General features: G+C 43.5%; 2 protein-coding genes across 2 annotated transcripts in view; both read left to right on the forward strand.

The window, feature by feature from the left end:
• Positions 1 to 8,600, forward strand: part of FUT4 (fucosyltransferase 4) — an 18,801-nt gene extending 10,201 nt beyond the window's left edge. Inside the window, exon 3 of the mRNA XM_029911559.1 lies at positions 8,402 to 8,600. Within this exon, the coding sequence (XP_029767419.1) occupies positions 8,402 to 8,600 (199 nt within the window). The remainder of the gene's footprint in view (positions 1 to 8,401) is intronic.
• Positions 8,601 to 16,469: 7,869 nt separating this feature from the next.
• PIWIL4 (piwi like RNA-mediated gene silencing 4) overlaps positions 16,470 to 23,150 on the forward strand; it is a 57,719-nt gene continuing 51,038 nt past the window's right edge. The window contains exons 1-6 of the mRNA XM_026651622.1: positions 16,470 to 16,496; positions 16,823 to 16,940; positions 18,218 to 18,323; positions 18,954 to 19,079; positions 20,869 to 21,083; positions 22,374 to 22,495. Coding sequence (XP_026507407.1) covers positions 16,851 to 16,940; positions 18,218 to 18,323; positions 18,954 to 19,079; positions 20,869 to 21,083; positions 22,374 to 22,495 — 659 coding nt within the window. The 5' untranslated portion in view covers positions 16,470 to 16,496; positions 16,823 to 16,850. The remainder of the gene's footprint in view (positions 16,497 to 16,822; positions 16,941 to 18,217; positions 18,324 to 18,953; positions 19,080 to 20,868; positions 21,084 to 22,373; positions 22,496 to 23,150) is intronic.

A 23,150-nucleotide genomic window follows, 5' to 3' on the forward strand; every position in this document is an offset into this window, starting at 1 on the left:
GGCGGTGGAACTCAGGTTACAGCCCCCACCCCACTGCCCTGGGCTGAAGCCCTCAAGCTTCGACTTTGGCCCACCTGCCTGGCGTGGCGAGGCTCAGGCTTCAGTCCCCCTTCCTGGGGTCGTGTAGTAATTTTGGTTGTGAGAAGGGGGTCACAGTGCAATGAATGTTGAGAAATCCTGTTGTAGTTTAAATGAATTATTATTCAGAGTTCTGTATTAATATGCCTAGTAAGGAATCTATTTCTCAGAAAACATTTCCTGAATCCTTTTTGTTGTATATATTGTTACAGACATACTTGCTAACAGGTATTTTGAAATAAATGACCAAAAATAATTGAAACTGGTGTGATTATATTGTGTTATTTTGACAAATAAAATATGCAGATTTTTGCAGAATTTTAAAATATTGTGAACAGAATTTTTATTTTTTTTGTTGCAGAATTCCCCCAGGAGTACTTGATTAAGGCCTGATTCAGGAAAACATTTAAGCATGTACCTAAAGTTATGCATGTGCTCAAGTGCTTTCCTGAATAGGGATGCTCTCCTGAATTGGGGACCACAACTCTGAAACTCTTTTTTATCTTCCATATAATCTCTTGACCCTCCTGACTTTCTTGCACTATTATCTACCACTGTCATACATTAAAAGTGTACCATTTTACTACCCCTTCCGTAATGTTACTGGTGATATAATCTTATAGGTGTGTATAGTGCTTTACAGACAAAAAACACAATTTTCAAACTTGTCTGCCTAAGGGTGCTGAGCAGAACTGGTGCTCAGCACCTTTGAAAATCATGTCAGTCCTCTAAGGTATCTAAATATGGATCTAGGGGCCAAATTCTCAATTAATGGAGTTATATCAGCAGATCATCTTTCTGTAGGAACCTACATTTAGGCCATATTAGACCTCATGCCATTACAGTCTCTGTCCTCCATGTAGCCCTTGTACTGGTGCATGTGTCAGACCTCTATTTTCAGCTACAGCTCCTGTCATTTTCAATGGGTGTCAGGCTACCCTAATCTGTGGAAGTTCACGACAGAAGTTTGGCATTTATACACGTTGGGGCTGATTCTTCTGTCACATGGGTATACATTAGGGGTAACTCCACCTACCACAATGGAGTTACCGCAGGATCAGTGGACTTGGCAGAATTAATTTTTTTTTTTTATAATTTTGACAGATATCAATGTCTATATTAAGCTATTTTTAGATTTTTATCTATTTAACTTTTCACAGTTGCATGAAATTATGGGGTTTAAGCATTTTTTTCTATTTATAAATTTTCAGTTGTGGGAAATTGGGGGGTCAGACAATTTTATGACAGTAGATGCTGAGATTCAAAAAGTTAACACAAATTATCAACATCACATGTCAAAATATACGAAGTAAATATCCTTAAATCAACAAATTATACATGTTTTTACTATTCATTTGCTAGTCCATTTGTAACCAGCCTAATTCAAATCTAAATCACTGGATTTTGACTTTAATTTCTCAAACAGCATTTTTCTTACTTGGCCTATCTGTAAATTTTTATTATTATTGATGGAAATATATTTTGTCAGTAAGTATGTGTATGGTGAAAGTGATGTACTGACATTTATTGATAAAAAATCGAATCCTTCCAACCCTAAGTATCAGTGAGAGGAGAACCAGGCCCCTCGAGTTCAGTCTATGCCAGAGGGTTTTTTTGGGACCTCAATCTTCATTTCCACTGAGTGAAAAACTCCATCAGATCTTAATGGATTTTCTATTTAGCTATGATTATTTTGTAGAGTATCCATGAATGTTTTCAGTCCCTATTATTACAGACTGGATGCTAACAGGGACTCCCAAATCAATCCATTGCTTATGCTCATGCACAAGTAAGTTCAGTTAATCAGAGCTAGGTACGTGCTAAGATGAAGTTCTGGCAAGTTGCCAGCAAGTGCGTTAACGGAATAACAGAAGTTCTTTCCCCATTACCATTAGATACGTCTTTTGACACAGAATCATGTGCAGGAAACTGAAACCTGGTTAATGCATAGAAACCACTTCCTTGATTTGCAATCCAGAAGTGTTTTATTTTTCAAATGTAAAAATTACTGCCATTATAACAAATCAAGATATATCTATAATTAAGTATAGATACCTATAACATTGATATATTCACTGTATAGTGTTTGAATACTTTAATTTATAAATATATATAATATAGGTCTCATCTGACAAATTACTTAAAAACAAATAATAAGCACAGTACTTTTACTTAATGTAACTGAGGGATGAAAGATGGTCTTTAATTTTAAGCACATGGCCAGGAGATCTGAGTTCAATTCCTGGTTTTGCTACAGAGGTCCTGTGTGATTGTGGGGGTGTTACTTAAGTTCTCTGAGTCTGATTTTAACCGAAGTCAGTAGAGGTGCGACTACACAGCAATTAAACACCTGTGGCTGGCTTGGGGTGGCTGGCCGGCCTGGGTCAGCTGACTGGGGCTTGGGTTGCAGTCTATAAAATTGTTGTGTAGACATTCCGGCTCGGGCTGGAGCCCGGTCTCTGGAGCCCCACAAGGGGGTAGGCAGTGGCGCAGGAACAATTTACAGTGGGGGTGCTGAAAGCCAGTGGTTCCCACCCCAAACTTTTTACCTCACCCCCTTTACCCCATCCATGCCCCCCCCCCAGAGTTGGGGCCAGGAGCAGGACCAGGGGGGGCACGTGGATGGGGTAAGGGGGCCAAGGCTGGGACCCCACATGCGGGGCCAGGAACAGAGCCCCAGGTGCAGGTCCTGCAGCTGGGAGTCGGGACCCCGGTGCAAGGCCAGGAGTAGAGCCCCAGGCATCAGGACGGCAGCACTGGGACCCTGGGCGCAGGGTGGTGGGCAGGACCCTGCACAAAAACTGGGAGTGCTGCAGCACCCCCTGCACCTCTAGTTCCTATGCGGGTAGGGTCCCAGAGCCTGGGCTCTAGCCCAAGCTCAAATGTCTACACTGAAATTTTTAGTCCTGCTGCCCAAGTACTGTGAGCCCAAGTCAGCTGACCTGGGCCAGCTGCAGCTCTTTTAATCCAGTGTAGATGTACCCTGGGAATTTTGATTTCATTAGACTTTGGATTAGGCTCTGTGTACCTAAATTTTCTGCATTTGTAAAGTGGGGTTAATAATACTTACCTCACAAGTGTAGTATGAGACTTAATTAATATTTGCAACATGCTTAGTGATCACTGAACAGAAAGTGCTATAGAAAAGCAAAAAAAAAAAACCTACTTTACAAGAAGTGTCTCTCTCATTCCCTAGGTACATGTACGGAATTACTAAAACCAACTTTTTGATTTTCATGCTAAGATAAACACACGGCCTATTACCATAGGTTATATTTCCCCTTTTGTTTTGAAGAAGTTGAGGCCATCAATCCTCTTTTTCGATCCATTTGAGTGTTGCCAGCATACCTGGTACATAGGGCAAAACACATCTCTAATGCTGCACTCCAATGTCTCTGGTTTATCCCAACTGAAATACTATTACGCCCATGGAATGTAAGTCCTTCAAAGAACGTTGCAGAACACTACAACCCATCCTGAAACAGGCTGCTTGCTTTAGGGAGTGGAAGGAAATAGGCTTTTCCAAGATGGGTAAAATCATGGCCCTATAAGTCAATGGGAGTTTTGCAATTGACTTCAATGGGGCCAGGATTTCACCCAATATATTTATTTCTGCCCTCATCAGTTTAACTCCCACTGAAACATGTGAAAAGTGCCATGCTCGGGAGCTAGTTTTAACAGACCATGCAAGAATGAGAAAGCCCTTTGCCCTTGTAAAGTTCTTGAGATGACATCATACCTAATGTTGTGTTCATGTCAAACTCTTCTCCTTTCTGGGCCCAAGTATGAAATATTTTGCTTTCAGTCTCTTGTAAAGTTCTGCAGTAAGGCAGACAGAGAATAAGAAAAAAAATATATGAATGTGTTGGGTAGCAGGTTTGGGTATGGGCTTTGGGCAAAATCTGCATGCCCATGAAAGGGCAAAAACTGCAAGACTTAAGACAGAAAGGAAAGAATTCACATTGACAAAAATCAGTAAAGTGAGCTTTGGCCAATGCAGAGACAGTAACAGAAAGATTCACTCATGGCACTTTAATGTGAAAAAGCAGAGTGGTAGAATTGTCTGTTTTCTTAGTTTCCTCTCCTTTTCCAAATGAGGATTATTTACACCACCTAGTTCAGGTTATTGAAAGCACTATTGGCCAAGAGATAGAAATGTATTAGACCAAGATAGAAAAAGCTTGCAAATTCAGGCATCTGGTCAGAACCGGCTCCAGGGTTTTTGCCGCCCCAAGCAGCGGGAAAAAAAAAAAAAGCCGCGATCGCAATTGCGATCGGCGGCACTCCGGCAGCAGCTCCACCGCGCCGCTTTCTTCTTTGGCAGTAATTTGGTGGCAGGTGCTTCCCTCTGAGAGGGACCCACCTCCAAATTGTCACCGAACAGCCCAACGTGCCCCCGCTTCCCCTTGGCCACCCCAAGCACCTGCTTGCTGGGCTGGTGCCAGCCCTGCATCTGGTTCTCTTTTTTTTGGCCTGATTTTCAAAGATGCTGAGAGTCTGCAGCTCCCATTGACTTGAATGGGACCTGGGGTTGCTGTTCACCTCTAAAAATCAGGCCCTTAATATACTCATCTTACTCCATTTTAGAATGTGGACAGCTAGAAATTAATCTAAAGTTCTTATTGAACTTTATCATGGAGCCACAGGCAATTGTCTGCAAAGCAATCTATCAAATTCTGCCCTCAGTCTGTGGAGAGGTTAGGAATAGAATTTCCTAAAATGTTTGGCATTTTCCTTAGTTCTAGGAGTAGCTTTAAGGATCTCATAGAGCAACCCCTCCTTTGAGAGGTCTCTTTCCACCTCAGCCTCCAAAATTACCTGAAATACAGATACAGCTCCTCAGCTGGTGTAAATCAATATAACTGACTTCAACAACTGAGAATCTGGCTCCTCCTTTCTTTCTTGGAATATGTGACAAGATGGTCAATATAATATGGTGGGTCCTGCACTTTTCTTGGTGGGGGGGGGCACTAAAATACCACCCCTTACCCCTGCTCTTGGGGCACCAAGGGCCCCACTAGTGGCCCAGTAAGGTGGTAAAGGAGGGAAGCAGGGGAGGGGTCTGGGTTTGCTCCTCACTCTGAGCCCCAGCCCCTCTCAACCCCTGCAAGTTCTTACCCTCTTCCCCCTTGGGTGGGGTACCTTCAGTCCTTAAACACTGGGGAAGGGAATGTCCCTCCCCTGCTGGGGCAGGGTCTCCCTTACTCCAGTTTTCTGTTCCTCCAAGTCTCACAGCACACCTCCAAACTCCAGTCCTCTCTCCTTCCCCCTGACTGCCTGAAGCAGGGGGTTTTATTAGGTTTCTAACAGGGCCTTAATTGATTATAATTGTAATTACAGGTGCTCCAATTAACCTGTAGCAACCCTCCCTAGTCTACAGGGAACCACGCCTTAACTAACCTAGGGTTTATATACTTCCCTTCTACCACTTCCCACTGCTCCCTGGCTCTCCTGTATCACAAATATTATACACCAAGCTATTTCTTCCTCCAGAATATTCAGGGTGCTGGCAAAAATTAGATTCTTTACAGTTAACACACCAGTTCTTAGATTCTGACATATTTTTCCCAAAGATTCCTTGATTGCAGTTGTTATAATTTGTTGTGATATTTTAATTACCTCTGCAGCAGTTTATTAGAATGATATTTAAATTAAAGATTATGATGTGATGTGAGGAATAAGCAGCAGGCACTGATGAATTCTTAAATAAATATCTTAGTTTTATGCACATGTCTTTAGAAGAGGAAGCATAGTCTCCTGATTAAAGCACATAGGGGGGAGGGTAATGAAATGTATTTATCCCACAGCAGTATTGTGATGAGAGCTTTAATTCATTCATGATTGTAAAGTGTATGTTGAGACCCTTGCATAGAAAAAACTACAGGAGTGCAAAGGATAAGACCCATTCTTAGATTTTCAGCTTTTTCTGGCAAGGCTCATGTTTACCTGTGTGTTTAGACAGTGCCTAGCACAGTGGGGGTGCTACCAGAATATGAATAAATAATAACTAATAGTGAAATGATTATAATACAGAAAGTATATGCTATATCAACATAATGATTTCTTGAAATAATGATTATCAAAGATATGCCTGAGGTTGTAACTACCTCTGAAGGCAGCATCAGATTGTACCATTGTATGACTGTAGACCATGTTCTGTTTGCCTTACTCATGGAGTAATCTTTCACTTCACTGGGACTACTTGTGTAAACTGGGCAAGATTTGGCATAGTGTCATTTTAGTGTAGTTGTCATCTTGCAACATATCCTAGAGTAGCTCTGTTATGTTCTGAATTAATCATGCTGCCCATGACACAAGATGGAGCATCTCACAAGGAGCAAGGGAGAATCCATCAGGGAAGGTGACCCAATGCACTATTTGTAAAGCTACTTTTTGGATTCTCTGTAGAACTTTTAAAAATTAATACTGAGTGGCATTTATAGGAGATGTATCTTCTGTAGTCATTATATATTTTTCCCTGTCCTCTGATACTGAAAATCCTACATACCGTAGTCCCTTCCTGTATCTTAATCCCTTCCTGGGCAACCAGATTCCACACTGCTCTCTAATTCTATCTGTGCTGAGGAAGGAAGGAAGGCAGAGAGTGTTATCCCACCCAGGAGAAAGTGGGTTACTCACATCAAGGATCCCTTGTTTGCTTTTACTCCAATGCGTAACTCCCAAAGCAGTTATAGGCTGCCAAGGTTATATCTGGGCCCTCAGGCTATTTGTAAGCCATGTGCTACTTAAACCTCAGTCAACATAGACACATACACGCCTCTATGAATAGGTTGCCATACTGAATATAGTCAGACTCCTATCTTAGGCATTTTTGAATATCCCACCCAAAGTGATTTAAGAGCACACTGAAAGTCAACAGGATTTGTGCTCCTAGGTCACTTAGGCATTTTGGAAAATGTCACGTCTATGTATACAATCCATACAAAAATATCTGTCCGACAGCTAGAAAATACAAGCAAGACATTTTAAAGTATGTAAGTTTCTGTGGCCTAATGCCCACTTACATCAAGGCTAAATTTGGCTCAATGTTTTAGGGTGTGCTGAGAGAATCTCACATACTTCATTACTGCATTGGTGTGTGGTTCTGGAGGAAAATGCACTTTCTTTGCTATTGCATATTCTGTTCTAACAGATGTAAGGCTGCCACAAAAAAACAAATAAAATAAACAACAAAGAAACAAGGAAAAAGAACAGATTTCATATATTCTAATGAAGCAGTTCTTGAGTAACTTCACAAAGCCACCTACTAAAGGTGAAGGGGATAAGTTTAAACTGCTTATTAAAGGTATTATTAAGATGGGAGGTACTGGGAGTTTGCTATATTATATTCAAGTGCACCTGCCAACAAACTATAGCTGTGCAGCACATAAGCAGATGCAAATATATTCACAAGTTATGTGTTCATGACTATTGTATTCAGCCCAAGGTGCATTTGCAATACATTAAGTATAATTTCAGTATCTCCAGAGAAGCTTAAGAAGTTGAACATATGTAGCAGACTAAATCCTTTAACAAAGATCTGTATAAGAAGCAAGAGAAGTAAGCTTTGCAGAATGTATAAAAATTGATTGGGGGATCTTTTAAAAACAATTGTAGTGATTCAGTGGCTGCGCTGAACTTCAGATTCATCATCTGTAGTACAGATGACGGTGTGGCCTGTGATATACAGGAGGTCAGACTAACATAAGAATGGCCATACTGGGTCAGACCAATGGTCCATCTAGCCCGGTATCCTGTCTTCTGATAGTGGACAATGCCAGGTGCTTCAGAGGGAATGAACAGAACAGGCAATCATTGAGTGATCCATCCTGTTGTCCCCTCTCAGCTTCTAGCAAACTGAGGCTAGGGACACTCAGAGCTAAATAACCTGGTGGTCCCTTCTGGCCTTAAATGCTATGAATCTATGACTGTGGCCACATGGTTATATGTGGAGTTAAAACTCAGGACTGTGTTCGCCTAAAGCACCAGTTTTCACCCCTTGAGCTAAAGGAATATCTTGCATGGTTCCAGTGTTTTAGCAGTAAAATACATCTGTACAGTACACTATCCATAACATTATTTTTATGATTGAACCCCTCCACGTGTTTAGTTTTCTACACATACCTAGCTGTATACAAATAACAAAATAATTCTGCAAACCATGGACTGGATGACTCAAGGATTAGTAATGGGGTGTAGAGCATTTGATTGCTAATCATGAATTTGAATCTGGCATGAGGTGGTAATGCCTTAAAGTCATTAGCATAAAAATGGTGCTGATGGATGTTATCACTAGTGGATCTGATCTGCCTTGTCCTTCCAGGATCCATCCTATTTTTCATGTTGTTCAAAATATAGCTAAGGCTTGGCGTGTTCATTATAAAACACAGTGTATAAAGCTAAAGTCCCTTGAAATACAGAAAGCCTTCGTTCTGCAGTTAAAGAACAGGTTTCACGAACTTGCAGACCTGGATGAAGAGGAGGGGAATGCAGATGAGGAGATGAGAAATGGGACAAAGTAACAGCAATTTATAAACAGAGCAGTGAAGCCTGTCTAGGCTACAGGCAGAAGAGAAGGAAGGAGTGAATTACACCCAGCACTTGGAACACCATAGAAACCAGATGAGCCCTGAAGAAAAAGGTTTTAGACACAATCCCAGAAGCTAAAGGACAAATACCACGAGCAGTATAGCAAGGCACACCGGGAGGTCAAATGCCTTGTGAGAGCAGACAAACGGCATTATATTGATAATCTGGCAACACAAGCAGAGGATGCAGCTGCTCGTGGTGAACAAGGAACCATCAACAAAATGATGCAGCTTATCAGTGGTAACCGGCAGACACCAACAAACACTCTCACCAGAAACAAACAAGGACATCTGCTAACAACCGAAAAAGAACAAGAAATGCGCTGGACAGAGCATTTCAAAGAATTGCTGAACAGGGAACCACCTAAAGAGGAAGCAAACATCCAGTAGGCAGAAGAACACCTTGATACCAACACCCCCACCCCAACTAAGGAAAAGATCATTCAAGCCATCAAATCCTTAAAAAATGGGAAAGCTCCTGGCAAGGATAACTTGAATGTAGAATTGCTCAAGGTAAATCCTAAATTAGCAGCATCTATCCTGGCCCCTCTATTTACATCAGTCTGGGAAAGGGAAAAAGTGCCAGATGAGTGGACCAATGGGGTTATAGAGAAGATACCAAAGAAAGAAACTCTCAGTGATTGTAATAACTGGCATGGTATCACACTTTTATCTGTGCCAAGCAAAGTACTGTGTAAGATCATAGTCCAGTGTATATCAGAGGCAGTTCAGAAAAGAGCAAGCTGGTTTTCGGAAAGGGCGTGGATGCACAGACCAGATCTTCACTCTACGAAACATAATAGAACAGTATTTAGAATGGCAACGGCAACTCTACATAAATTTCGTAGATTTTGAGAAGGCTTTTGATAGCATTCACAGGACCAGCCTATGGTGCATTCTGCGGACATATGGAATTCCTTTCCATATAATCAATGTCATCAAAAGCTTCTATTTCAACTTTACATGCAGTGTTGATCACAATGGACACCTGAAGGCAAATGAAAATGAGGCCGCCTGAAAACAACATAGTGATTTTGAAAGACTTGCCAGAAACAGACAGGAGTGGAGGAGCTTCGTTGCTGCCCTAAACGTCAGAGGTGTAATAGGAACATGATGATGATGATGATGTGTTGTCATCTGTCCCAGCCCTCCCACCCTGGTGTTACCAGATGGGTGAAACAGTTTGGTGAAACTTGCAGCCTGTGCTATATCTGTTCTGTGGGGATACAGAGAACTTTAGTTTCCAAGGCTGTCAATTTGTCCGGCTTCACAAATAGTAATCCACTCTGAAAAAAGAAAACAAATCCAGATATGTCCTATTTGGAGCATTTAACAGAGACTCAGAATGAAGGGAAAGATCTAGTGGATTTAATGAATGTACCCAGCTTTGGTATAGCTTTTTTTAAATTAACTTTGTTGCAACAGTCACCCAGGGAAGGGTCATTTTGTAAACTTTTCCTGCACATTTCACGTGGTGTAAATAAACATGCATTTAATCAGACCTTGTCCTTCAGTGCAGCAGAGGATGGAGTTTTGTTCACTTTCAACTCATTGTCAAAATAGCCCCTGATACGGATGCTGCCAGTGACTTCGTTGATTTGAATAGGTGGTGGTGGTTTCCTAGCAAGCTGAGTGAAGAACTTCCTCCTCCAGGGCCCAGATATTGCCTTAATTTTTTAATCACGATTGTTTTGAGTTAATCGTGTAAATTAACTGCGATTAATTGACAACCCTAGTTTAATGTCCATAAAGTATTCTGAGAACTGTAGATAACAAACTCTACAGAAGCATTGAGAAGGGACCACAGTAGTACATACAAATAAAAGAAGAGGAAAGGAGTGCTCCTTTAAAACTGTCTGACTCTTGTGACTTATGCCTGGATAAACTGTGTGACAACTCTATTAATCTGAAGTACTTGCTGGAGCTCTCACTTATCCTTCAGATAAGCATGTGACAGTACAGCTTTTGTATTTATAATCCCCTGGATTTTGTCTCCGAGAGAATTCTCTGTGCTGTGATGCTTTAACTAAGCCTCTTCGCTGGGGTCAGGAGCTTTTTCCTTGCTGCCAACATTCTAGAATTAAGCTTGATTTGGTTGAGTTAAAAGTATCTATTCATTTCTGACTCCCCAAAAAACACGGGGAAAATTCCCAGCCAATTTCTCCATATCATAATCATAGATAGTACTGTATTTGTCTAATCCAGCCACAGTACAGTCGTGATCACGAATGATCCAGTTCATTCAGATTTTTTTAAAGAATTGGTACAGTCCTAAGTACAGTGAACCAGCTGACGTGTTTGGTTTGAAAGGGAACACTGAAATAAGGTCATACTGTTCTTTTTCACATACAGCCTTTGCGTAGGAGATATTTACACTCAGATTTATGTACTTTACACTGTGATAAAGTACAATGTAATTGCTTTGATCTTTGCAGACATGGAGATTACAGAATATACAGTGCAGGAAACTGCAACCAATAATATTATGGCTCCATATGTATTCCTTTGTGTGCTTCATGCAGAACCTCACAAAATCTTTTCTGTGTAGATTTCACTTTGCAGTGGTCCCTACCATAGGTGTTGACTCCATGCGTGCTCTTGGGCTGGAGCATCCATGGGGAAAAAATGGTGGGTGCTGAGCATCCACCGGCAGCCCCCCTATCATCTTCATCCCTCCCCCTCAGTGCCTCCTGCCCGCCGGTGGGCCCTGCCGATCAGCACCTCCTCCTCCCTCCCTGCGCCTCCCACCAGCCACGGTCAGCTGTTTCGCGGCATGCAGGAGGTGCTGGGGAGGAGCGAGGGCGTGACGCTTGAGGGAGGGGATGGAACGGGGTGGGAAGAGGTGGTGTGGGGGCAGGAAGAGGCAGGGCAGGGATGGGGCTTTGGAGGAAGGGGTGGAGTGGGGGTGGGGCCCGGGGCAGAGCTGGGGATCGAGCACCCCCATGCACATTGGAAAACGGCGCCTGCGGTCTCTATGACAGCAAACTGTACTGCATCAAGAACCTGGTACTATGGGCAAGAACTCATAAGACCACCTGTATTTTAAGGGAAATCTCTTATTTTGGGTGCAATGTCTCACAAATCTTATCCAACAAGGACCCTTTAAGAAGGCTTTAATCCTATAAAAATAAGTTTTCGAGCTACAGGTGAACTTCAGTTACGAACACCTCAGGAATGGAGGTTGTTTGTAACTCGGAACAAAACATTATGGTTGTTCTTTTGAAAGTTTACAACTGAACATTGACTTAATACAGCTTTGAAACAAAGGGCTGGCTGCCCAGCTGGTGCAATCCCGCGGCGGCCCTGGGGCGGAGGCATCGGCAGCCCAGCCCCGTTCGTTCCCCTGCGGGACCCGAGCGGGACCGGGGGGCTGGGGCCTGCTGCCCCCACTCCGGGGCCGCCTGCGGGATTGCACCAGCTGGGCAGCCAGCCCAGACGCGACTGGCCAGGGGCTGGGCGGAGCGTGCGCGCTGCTGGGTCCCCGCAACAGGCCCGGGGGGTTCGGGCCCGGGTGCCAGAGCCGCAGCCGCCGAGCGCCACGTGCTTGGCCGCTTCCTCCGGCCGTGGCAGTAGGAGCTGCAGCAGCGGCTGCTCCCGAGTCCCGCTGCCCAGGTGGGGAGAACAGCCGCCGCCGCCCCCCCCTACTCTCCCTCCAGGTACCGCCCGACTGAGTTCTGCCTGCGCTCGGGACCAGGCCGGACTCTCACTCACCCTGGCCCCGCGCTCTCCCTGCGTCTCCGGGGCCTCCTCCAGCGCTTGCGGAGGGAGGAGGAGGGGGGGGTGTTTTTTTGCTCTGCTGCCGTTTTTTGTTTTTGCTCCGCTCCCCACCCCCCCGATATTTGACCTGCGTGATCTGGTCACCCTAGTGCCTGCGGACAGTCAATGTAAACAAACTGTCTAGCGGTCCACCAGCGATTACCCTCACGGTCCACGTGTGGTTGCCCACCACTGCTCTAATTCATATAAACGTAAGTAGGTGCCCATCCCATGTCCTGTGTATCCTATAATAATTTAATTTCACAGTAAAATCTCAAAGCAGTTAATTGCTCTTTCTAACTTAAAATAAATACATGCCAGAAGATTACATGAACTACACATAGGATGACCAAATGTCCCGATTTTATAGGGACAGTCCTGCTTTTGGGGTCTTTTTCTTATATAGGCTCCTATTACCCCCCACCCCCGTCATGATTTTTCACATTTGCTGTCTGGTCACCCTAACTACTCAGAAAGCAACAGACCTCTCAAACCCTCAACCCAGCTATCAAATGCCTGAGGAAAAAAATGTCCTGAAGCGTAACACATCTGGCAAATCAAAGAGAATACTTTGCTAGCAATCCCCTCCCTTTTATATTGAGGGGCTCTAGTTCAAGTACTTCCATGGATTGTAACTGGGGCTGTATCACACAAGGAGAGAGGCAGACTCTCAGACTACGTCTGCACTGCAATAAAGCTCCCACAGTGGGCCTGTGTCAGTGACTCAGGCTCGTGGTGCATAGGCTGCGGCACTATAAAATTGCAGTGTAGATGTTAGGGCTTTGGCTGGGACCACTAGAATTGTGGTGTAACACACGCTCAGCCTGAAACTTAGCTTTTTGTGCAGGTCATCACATTCTGCACTAGCTTCAGTTTCTAATCTAAGGTGTCTTTGTGAGTATGTAGAGTGCATTACAATATTCCAATCTCACTGTGAGAAAGCATAGATAATTGTGGAAAGGTTCATACAGGGCAGGAAAGGAAAGGACAACCATTTCCTACTAGACACAGATGGAAAAAAACACTCTTAGCCACAGCTGCTCCCTGGGCCTCTACAAGCAGCCCCTATGCTATGCACTTTTGTTACAAACAGTAGTTGCCTTCCCTCAGTCAGGTTCAACGTCACCACCACTTCTGGCTACTTCTCGAAAACCACACATTAAATCTCAGTTTTTTCCACATTCAGTCACAGACAGGTGGCCCTCGTCCAAGTCTCAAGCTCAAGCTCATCTAAACACGGTTATTTGTTCCAATGCACCACCTAGGTCAGACATGAAGCAAACAAAAAAACCTGTTCACTGACAACCTGTGTTCCTGAAAGTTATTAGAAAATGCTGCTAAACAGTCTGAAATCAAAGATCCTGAGTGCTCTGATTTTTAGCCAAATCTCAATCAAACCTCCAATATTTTTTGGTGCAATTAAGTAGTTAAGCTTCTAAATAGAGGCAACTGTAGGTGCAATTCATTGCATAAATTATAATGTAATTTAGGTACATGAATACACATAAATATTAACTTCCTCTACTTGGAAAACATTTTATTTTGCTTGTACACCAGCAGCAGAATTGGCTGACTTTTTTTTTTCATTGTCCCATTAGTGTGGACCTTTGGTCTGACCCAGTATGACCATTCTTATGTTCTGATGCTGGAAACTAGGAAGAAAAGAAAAACATCATACCAGTTGCTTACACCCAGTGCACCTGTCCCAGATCTCAGCTCACCCCTCGCTCCCAAAAAGGCTAGGAAAAAGAGATGAGCCTTGAATGTCAACAGATTTGGGCTATTTTGGATGGAGATGGAGAAAAATGAATGAAAAAGTCTAGAGCCCTTCACAAAAAATACTCTGCAAATTAAGGGGGTTCCAGTTTAGGTATCTCCTCTGACTAGTTGTGGCAGGATGGAACAGGAAGAAAGGTGATCTCCCAAAAGGGTAGGTGTAGCCATGATATGCAGGACCGTCCCTAGCCATTTGGGTGCCCTACGCAGCCCCCCCACGGGGTCTGGGAGGCAGGAGCTGTGGGGGGCCACTTTTGGGGGCCTTAGGGGCCCAGAGTGGCCCAGGCGATTAGTGGGGGGCCGGGAGCAGCCTGCTCCGCTTCCCTCACCTCGGCCCCAGATGAGGGATTTCCCCCCCCACACTCACTGGCAGCGGAGGGAAGTGGAGCACCTGGCCCCAGCCCGCTCTACTCCACCAGCTCCCAGCCGCGGCACTCCGCTTCCCGCTGCCGGTGAGAGCTGGGGGCAGTCCTATTCCCCAACCCGAGCGACATGGCTGGGGCCGGAGCAAGGGAAGCGGAGTGGGCTGGGGCCGCGTCTCTCCGCTTCCCGAATCCTGCCGCTGGTGAGTGCGGGGGTCAATCCTTTCCCCACACTCACCGGCGGTGGGAAGTGGAGTGCCGCAGCTGGGAGCTGGCAGAGTAGAGCGGGCTGGGGCTGGGGCTGGGTTGCTCCGCTTCCCGCCACTGCTGGTGAGTACGGGGTCACTGGGGGAAGAAGTGGAATGGAGGCAGAGGTGGGGGGAAGGGTAAGAGGCCGGGCGGAGGGAGTTGTCCAGCCCCCCCCACCCCGGGACCGCCCTGCCCCTTGCTGGGGAGGCCAGCCGAGGGAATAGGGCTGGTCACTGGGGCTGGTGCTGCTGCGTATGCAGCACGCAGCTGCCAAGAGTGCCATGAAATTTAGGGCAATTTGGTGCCCCAAATTTCATGGTGCCTTACGCAGCTGCGTATGCCTAAGGACGGCCCTGATGATATGACTACAAGACAACACCTTAAATGCAATCCAGTAACCAGCAGGCAGACAGTGTAAAGCCAGGAGTACTGATGTCTTGTGCTCATGGTGAGAAACGCACCTTAACAAAAAGAATAGGAGTACTTGTGGCACCTTAGAGACTAACAAATTTATTTGAGCATAAGCTTTCGTGGGCTTCAGCCCACTTCATCGGATGCACCTCTGCACTAATACAATCTCCACGCTGATTTAAGGTGCAGTCCCGTGCCAAGATTGAATCAGATTAGAGTTAGAAAATGCAGCCAAGGAAGAAGTGAGGTTTTTTACCCACGAAAGCTTATGCCCAAATAAATCTGTTAGTCTTTAAGGTGCCACCAGACTCCTTGTTGTTTTCAAGAAAATCCTGACAGTTGACAGCAGTATATTAGGCTACCTTGGGGAGATTTCTGTGTAGGATTCAACTTGCAACTTAATTTGGTAGATCTATTCTATATTCAGAGCCCACAAAAGCCATCTCCGTATTGGTTGATGAAAAGATCTGAGCAAAAATGTCCAGAGGAAGCACATGCCCCCTTCTCACTGTAACTGGGTGAACACCAAGAGGATACATGTATATGTGCATGTGTATGTATATGCCTTATAAGTTAAACTGACAAGAGCCTGGAAAAATATGCTGCATTACTTAGCATATTAAATGTTTATGAAAATACATCATAGGTATTGAGATCTATTTGCTTCTTTTTTTCTGACAGCATGAACTGTTCGTGTCTGGGTGCCATGGTATTGCACTGCAGCAGCGCAAGGCGACTGTTGTGACAGCAGTGTGAGGTGGCTTTGTCACAATGTAACATCTCAGGAAGCAACTTTGTCATGACATGACATGTCAGTTGCAAGGTGATTTCGTGGTGACCATGACACTGCACCCTGGGGCGGGGCTGTGATGTCATGATGTGCCCTGGTATTGCCACCCCATGTCCTAAACGTGCCTGCAGTATAGTTTCCCCCCTCTCTCTCTGTCTTTCCTGGGCTGTGGCTCTGTATGGCTGCCACCTGCCCAGGGCTCTCCCCATTCCCAACCTAGGGCCGGAGAAGGCCCCACTGCCCTGCCCTAGGGGGCTGCTCAACCCTAGGACCAGCCTGCCCCTGGAGGTGTCACGTGGCTGCAGCACTCCCCCGGCCCGTGTGCTGCCGTATCACTGAGGGGGAGCAAGGGGTGGGGAGGGGCGTGGCTTGCAGGGGATCACGCGCCTAGTCTAGAGCGGGCGTGGTAGCCCCGCTGGAGGGGCGTGGCTTTCAGCAGTGTCACGTGTGTGCGGAGGAGCGCGGGGGCAGCTGCGGGTGGGGTTGGTGAGCGCGCGCGGAGCGGAGTCTCCGTTCTCTACCCGCGCCTAGGGCGAGGCCCTGAGGCGCCTCCGGACACCCAGGCAGGCGGACCCGGTGTCTCCCCGTCTGTCGCAGCCGCTGCGGCTCGCCATGGGCCGTCCAGCCCGCACCAGAGCCCATCCGGCACCCCGGTTCCGGCCCCGCCCCGCGTGGGCGCCGCCCGGTGATGCCCCAGCCCAGCCTGGCGGTGACCCGGCCGCTGGCAGCGGGCTGGGTAACGCGCGGGTGTAACGGCCCCGCCCCAGGCAGCGTGTTTCACACCCTCGTGTCTGTGTGTTTCCTGCTCACAGGGCGGCGCGCGGTGCCTCTGCGAGGGAAATGACCGGGCGTGCGCGGGTCCGAGCGCGGGGACAAGCCCCCTCGGGCGCCGCCGGCAGCGCGGGGCAGCCTGGCTCCCCACGGCGGCCGGTGCGTACTTCGTATCCGTGACGTGCTCCGTGTCCTCTGCCCTGGCCAGCGGTCAGGTCTCCAGCGTGTCCTTCGCCTGTGTCCTCCTCGCGGGGCCCGGGGCCGGGACAGATCCCGCACTTCCTGTTCTGTGCTGTCTGGTCAGGTTCATTCCTGTCCCTGACCACCAGGGTGGTATCTGAACCCTGCCTTGCTCATCAGTGACAGCGGTCATCCCCTTTCTCCCCAGTGTCATTCCCCAGTGGCCCCCAATCACCCTTGTGTGGGGTATAAGTATCTGAGCCAGAGAGTGGAAACTGGTTCTTGTAGCTGTTGACACTGAGTGTGAATTGAGGGCCAGCACCATTTCATTCCTTCATATGACTTAATTTATCTTTGTGGATCAATCACTGAAATAAAAAATAAAAAAGTCTAATATCACTTCCTCTAATGGCAAGAAATACAGAAATATTCACACTTTTGTGCAGCTTATCTGCTTTCCTTTGTAAACCTTGAAAGACACAAACTACAAAATTGTACCATGAATACTGCCTGGTTTTAACCGACATTGCAAAACAGCGGCCTGCATTTAAGGTGGAATTAATAGTCCTTCCAGGACAATTTGTCCATGTGCCCCTTCTGTCCTGCCACTCTGCGTTTAGTTTTTATAATAGAGAATGGGTGAAAAAGGCCTGCCTTATCAAGAAGGGGTGACCTCTACCATTCAAAACTAAGCACCAAAATTGTTTTCTTTTGACTCAGTATTTTTGTGACTACATGGATAAAATACTAAAGAAAAAGAACTCTTACTGTTAACGTCCCTTGAAAAACCAGAAGAATGCTGTTTTGTAGAATGAATTCTCTTAGTGTTCGTGAATTGAAGATTTTAAAGTAGTAGACAGGTTGTATTTGTTTCTAGTGTTTGGTACCTCTCTGTTGCTTCTGTTTGGGTAGGTCTCTGAATGAAATGATCTCAGTTCACTAAGGCTGTGATTCAGCAATCTATCTTAATCAGGAAAGTGTTTAAGGATGGGGGACTTCTGCACAGGCTTAAAGTTAAATATGTGCTGGGGATAATGTTATTTCTATTCTGTAATAGCTGCCTCTGTCTGTTCTATGCAGTATTGAAATTTCTTTACAGTATCACCTGTGCTGTACGTGGTGACTTTCAGCAGTGAAATTTCATCTCTTCCATGATAACGTATCCTATTATTAGGACAACGGGCTATTACAGAGTAACTATTTTGGTAACTAAGCCATTTTCCATCTTACGGACATCCCTTATCCATATCTCATAGGATTGTTCTAGTGGTGACGAGCCCATGGCTGTTAGGACTCTGCAATCTGAGAAAGAAGCCTCAACTTCCTGTGGCCACAGGGAAACAACAAAACTTACACAGCGATGTAAGAGGGCAACTGCATTATTTACTTTACTTTGAAAACTCTTGAAGGAAGGGACTATCTATTTGTTCTCTGTTTGTACGGGGCATAGCACAATAGTCTTGGTCCATGACTGAGGCTCCTGGTGCTAGTAGAATACATATTAATAATAGGTAATGTATTTTATTATTATTAACCACTGTAGTTTGTTTTCTAAGTGAATCTATTAACATGTATTGTGAAATTATAAACAGGATGAAGTATAAAGACATAAATGAGTTGCAAGTCTTGTATAAAAATATGGAAACATCTTGACATTGTCTTTAAAAAGGAATTTATTTTTTAAACCACTTTAAGAATAAGGTGCTGTAAATACTGCTGTGACAAACATGTGGTAGCTCAGGCTCTGGTTATTAAAACGTGATTTTTGCATCTCATTATTACATATTTTATGTGCTGCTGTCCAAATAAAATCCAGTTAAACCTATTCCAATTACGTAGCCTAATTCTTGCTATTAGGCTGACAAAAATTGAAGGCTAGTACACTGAAGGCTATAAAACTACCTGTATCCAAATTTATGAATTCTTAAGTTATTTTGCTGGATTTACAGGGAATGAATACATTTTACAGTTCTTTCCACATTTCTGTTCAAGATGGCCTTTCTGCTGGGGTTTCTGGATGCACACTGCTGGAGAGAGGGGGAAAGACCCGATGTAACTTTCAAGATTTGGGAGTAAATACTAGAGAGACTATGGCACATGTGAAAGACTGTAAAACAGGTAGAGTAACTCCATTTCCTTCAGGTTAGCCTTGTCTTCTAAAGGTCTGATTTGGGGAGGTGCTGAGTACCAGTAGTCTATTGATTTCAGTGAGTTGCAAGAGCTCCATATCTTTCAGCAGCAAGCCCACAGTATTTGGTTAGTACATGAGAACATGAAAGTATGCATGTACAAAGTGCTGAGAGCCCTTAACTTGGAGCTGAGGTGCTCCTTACCTCAGAATATGATTTCAGCCCCTTACAGTAGTTTCCAGTTGTCAAGAGAATGTTCAGAGATGTCTAATTTTTGACATGTAAATTCTCTTTGTGTTACTTGTATGAGATATTTCAACTTTCTCGGCTTCTGAAGTTAAGTTTCTCTGACATAACACAATACATTTTGCATTAGCTCTTCTGGCAGGTGCTCTTGATCTGTTGAATCCAAGGGATTAATATATCTAACCAGAGAAAATCTTTATCTTAGTTTTAAAAAAAAGAATAGAATAAACATGGCTTCTCTAGAAAGATGTGGAATAAATGTCTCTTGTATTTGTTAAATGAAGAATTTATTTAGAAAGTATTTAGAAACTGATTCAAAGATTGACTTTCAACATTGTTCAAGATCAAGAATGTTGTCTATCAAACAAGGAGGGCATTTTGATTTTATTTTTTCATAGAAAAACGTAGTCTCTGCTAAACAAAAAATTCCACTAGAATGGAAATGTGATCTTAGGGGTGTAGCAAAGGACCGGGAGTCAGATCTGTGTTCTGTTACTGAATCTGCCTCTTACTTTTTGTGTGACTTTATGTAAACTACTTATAAAGCCTTCTATGCCTATGTCTCCCCATCTATAAAATGGAGATAACAGCATTCTACTTCACAGGGGTATTGTCTGGCTTAATCCGTTAATATTTAAGTGCTTTGAGATCCTTGGATGGAACATGATACAGAATTAAACAGTTTTATTTCTTAGTCAGACAACAGCATGCATTTCAAAGGGGCAAGTATAACTGGGATGAGTGAACATTTTAGAAAAAATCAGCTACATCATGGTGGTGTACTGTTTTATTATACTGCAAAGCAGTTTGGGTTTACAGTTAAAAGCAAAATTGCTCTGCTTAAGTACAGTGACCCCATTTATATGTGTCATGCTTTGTCTGGAATATAAAATATGGTAGTAATAAGTATTTTATGAAACTGCTTTTTTGAGAGAGAGAGAGAGAGTGAGAGATCGATTGATTGATCTGACCTAACCCTTACAAGCTGACATCAGCAGGGTTCCTTAGTTATGTCTCCAGAACAGTACACATTAGGGCATCTCTCTGTGTGTAACCTGGTGATTGGTCATAAGTCTGGTCTTCATGATCCTTCAGAATAAGAAATCAAAGGCTGGTTACCCACCCACCCCATATTACCATATTTATTTGGAGCTTTATTATTATTTATTTTGACAGGTCCGGTACGTTTGCCAGTCACCATCAAATAGTTCATTGGGAGAAATAAACTAATCTTTAGTGTATTTTTGTAAAATAACATATGTTGGCAGTGGGAAATTATTTTTTCCAGCCCATTTGTATCATCTTATGTTTCATTAGACATTGTGTTCCATCTACTTATATTGATGTTGGTAAGGCATTCATTTTGATTGACTTGCATTTGTATTTTGATGACTTTCTTGTCAAAAAGATCTTAGTGTTGTTTCTTAAGGTTACTGGGCAATAAAGTATTGCCTGTAATCATGTAATATGATTTAAATATTTTTGGTAGTAATATTTGTCTTAAAAGAAATAAACTTACTTATCTGTTTCAGGCTTCAGTGGAATTCCAGTGAAAGTGGTCACAAACCTATATAGCTTAGGCTTGCCCAGGGAATGGCAGCTTTACCAATACCATGTAACATTTAATCCAGAGTTGGAATCAAGGCGCTTGCGCCTTGCTTTGCTTTACAGCCATTCCGAACTTCTTGGAAAAGCCAAAGCATTTGATGGAGCTATCCTTTTTCTTTCTCAAAAGCTGGAAAATCAGGTGAAGATAAGCCTCTTGTGCACTGTTGCATTACCACAAAGCCGCAGTCATTTTAATTATGACCTTTGTGTTGGCAGGCTGAAACTATCCCCTCCCCAAAACCTTTTGTTTTATTTGTTTAAAAGAGTTCAAATAATTTTGTGACCAAGCCATCTCCTCTTATCTGAAGTTTGTTTGGTATTGGCAACATCTGCTGGAGGGGATGGTTTAGTGAGCTAAACACTAAAATTGAAATAACAGGATCAGTTCAGTTAATCATCTTCCAAGGTAGATGTATTGAATTCCATGCATTTTATTGTATGTGGAGCTTTAAAAATTGAGGCTTGTCCGCTTTGTGAGGACACTAAAGATGGCACTGTAATGATGTCCTTGGCCAAAATTCCCCTGGCCACCATCTTCTGATGTGTAGAGTTTTACATGCTGGTTGTCTTGTCTGACTTCTGTCCTTCTACCCAGAGGTGCCTGCATTTCATTAGTGCTGCATGTATGCATACATGCTGGCAATCTTTAATTGAGCATAGCTCCCATTTCAACTGTTTGTTATGTCTGTTAAGCTAATAGAGGGTTTCAGTTTCCAGGTCTGTCAATCTAACACTTTTCAAAGCTTGAAAATACAATATGTTTTTTAAAAAGTAGAAAAAGACAGAACTATGGTGTACAGTTCTTTATTTTCTGGGGCTTCACATAGCACACTGAAGTGGCTTCACTTTGCCATATTAAAATTGCTATTGCACTTTAGTTGTATTTCCCAGTGTTTGGTGGCCTTACAAGCACTGCTCAGTCTTAAGTTTTTTAGTAATATTGCTAGTGTTCCAATAGTCTGCAGTTTGAAACATATTACTGGAACAAAAGGTGAGTAAGTGGGAGAAAAAGACTTGTAAACCAAGGACCTGTTTAAATGGGTTTATGGAAGAAAATGCCACAACCCTTTAGCTTCTTCTGGGTTATGCTGTAGCAGTAGTTTTCTGGCACAGAAATAAATTTTAAATTATCAGTGACCTTTGCATTGTAGGAAAGCTCTATCTTTGGGAGAGTAAAGATTGTGCCAATAAACACAGTGCTCTGGATATGTTTGTCGAAGGCCTGCCTGCCCAGTTAATTTTTGCATTAGTTATAGTCCTTGTTGTGAAGATTAACTTCCTGATCCCAGAAAATCGATGAAAAGACAAATTATCTGAAAAGTAATATAGGATACATTTTTGGGCAGCTAGACTTTTACAGCTACTATTCTATATTCAAGGAAAGTTGTGGATTGGATATTATATGTATGTGTTTTGAATTTTTTCTTAGGTTACAGAATTAGTGAGTGTAACGAAAAGAGGTGAGACTGTAAATATCACCATTACACTAACAAATCAGCTAGCATCAAGTTCCCCTGTGTGCATTCAGTTTTTCAATATCATCTTCAAAAAGTAAGTGGTTTTGAAAGTGTTTGTTTTAGATTAACTGTTAAAGATGGAGCATAAAAACATGGCCTTATAAAAAAGGGTGTGAAAATTAAACTTCTAAAAAGTTGCATATCTAGCAGCATCTGACTTTTTCAATTGTTCAAGTTGTAAAAATGTGGGTTGAAAATCTCTTGGTGTATTGTACGTAGTAAAAAAAATTTGTTATGAAATATTAATTGCCAGAAGTAGTTATAGAAAATATAAGTGCTTCTGCTGAAAGTGTCAACATAAATGTGATACTGTCATAATGTAGTAGTATTACCTATTATTTAAAACTTTATTTATGTCCAGAGTTTTGGGCAGCAGTAGTGATTTCCACTTGAATTTTGAAGATGGTCACATTTTTAGAGATTCTACACTTCCTTAACACATGAATAGCTCAGTATATGGAATTAATGGAATTGTGTGCATTTGTTAAAGGACATGTTTTTTCTTTTATAAGAACCATTGGAATGAATTCATTTCTTGCATTCCATAATGCAGGTATAACTCAACTATGTCTTAATCAAATCTCACAGCTGTGTGGCCTCATTGCCCCCATACCAAGTGTTTGTATATCGCCACCACACAGACTTTTTGACTTCAGTTATCAATTGTGCATTAGACCTTTCAATAGAAT

Source organism: Terrapene carolina, unplaced genomic scaffold (assembly GCF_002925995.2).
Source record: "Terrapene carolina triunguis isolate 2854851 unplaced genomic scaffold, T_m_triunguis-2.0 Scaffold97, whole genome shotgun sequence".
Lineage (NCBI taxonomy): Eukaryota > Metazoa > Chordata > Testudines > Emydidae > Terrapene > Terrapene triunguis.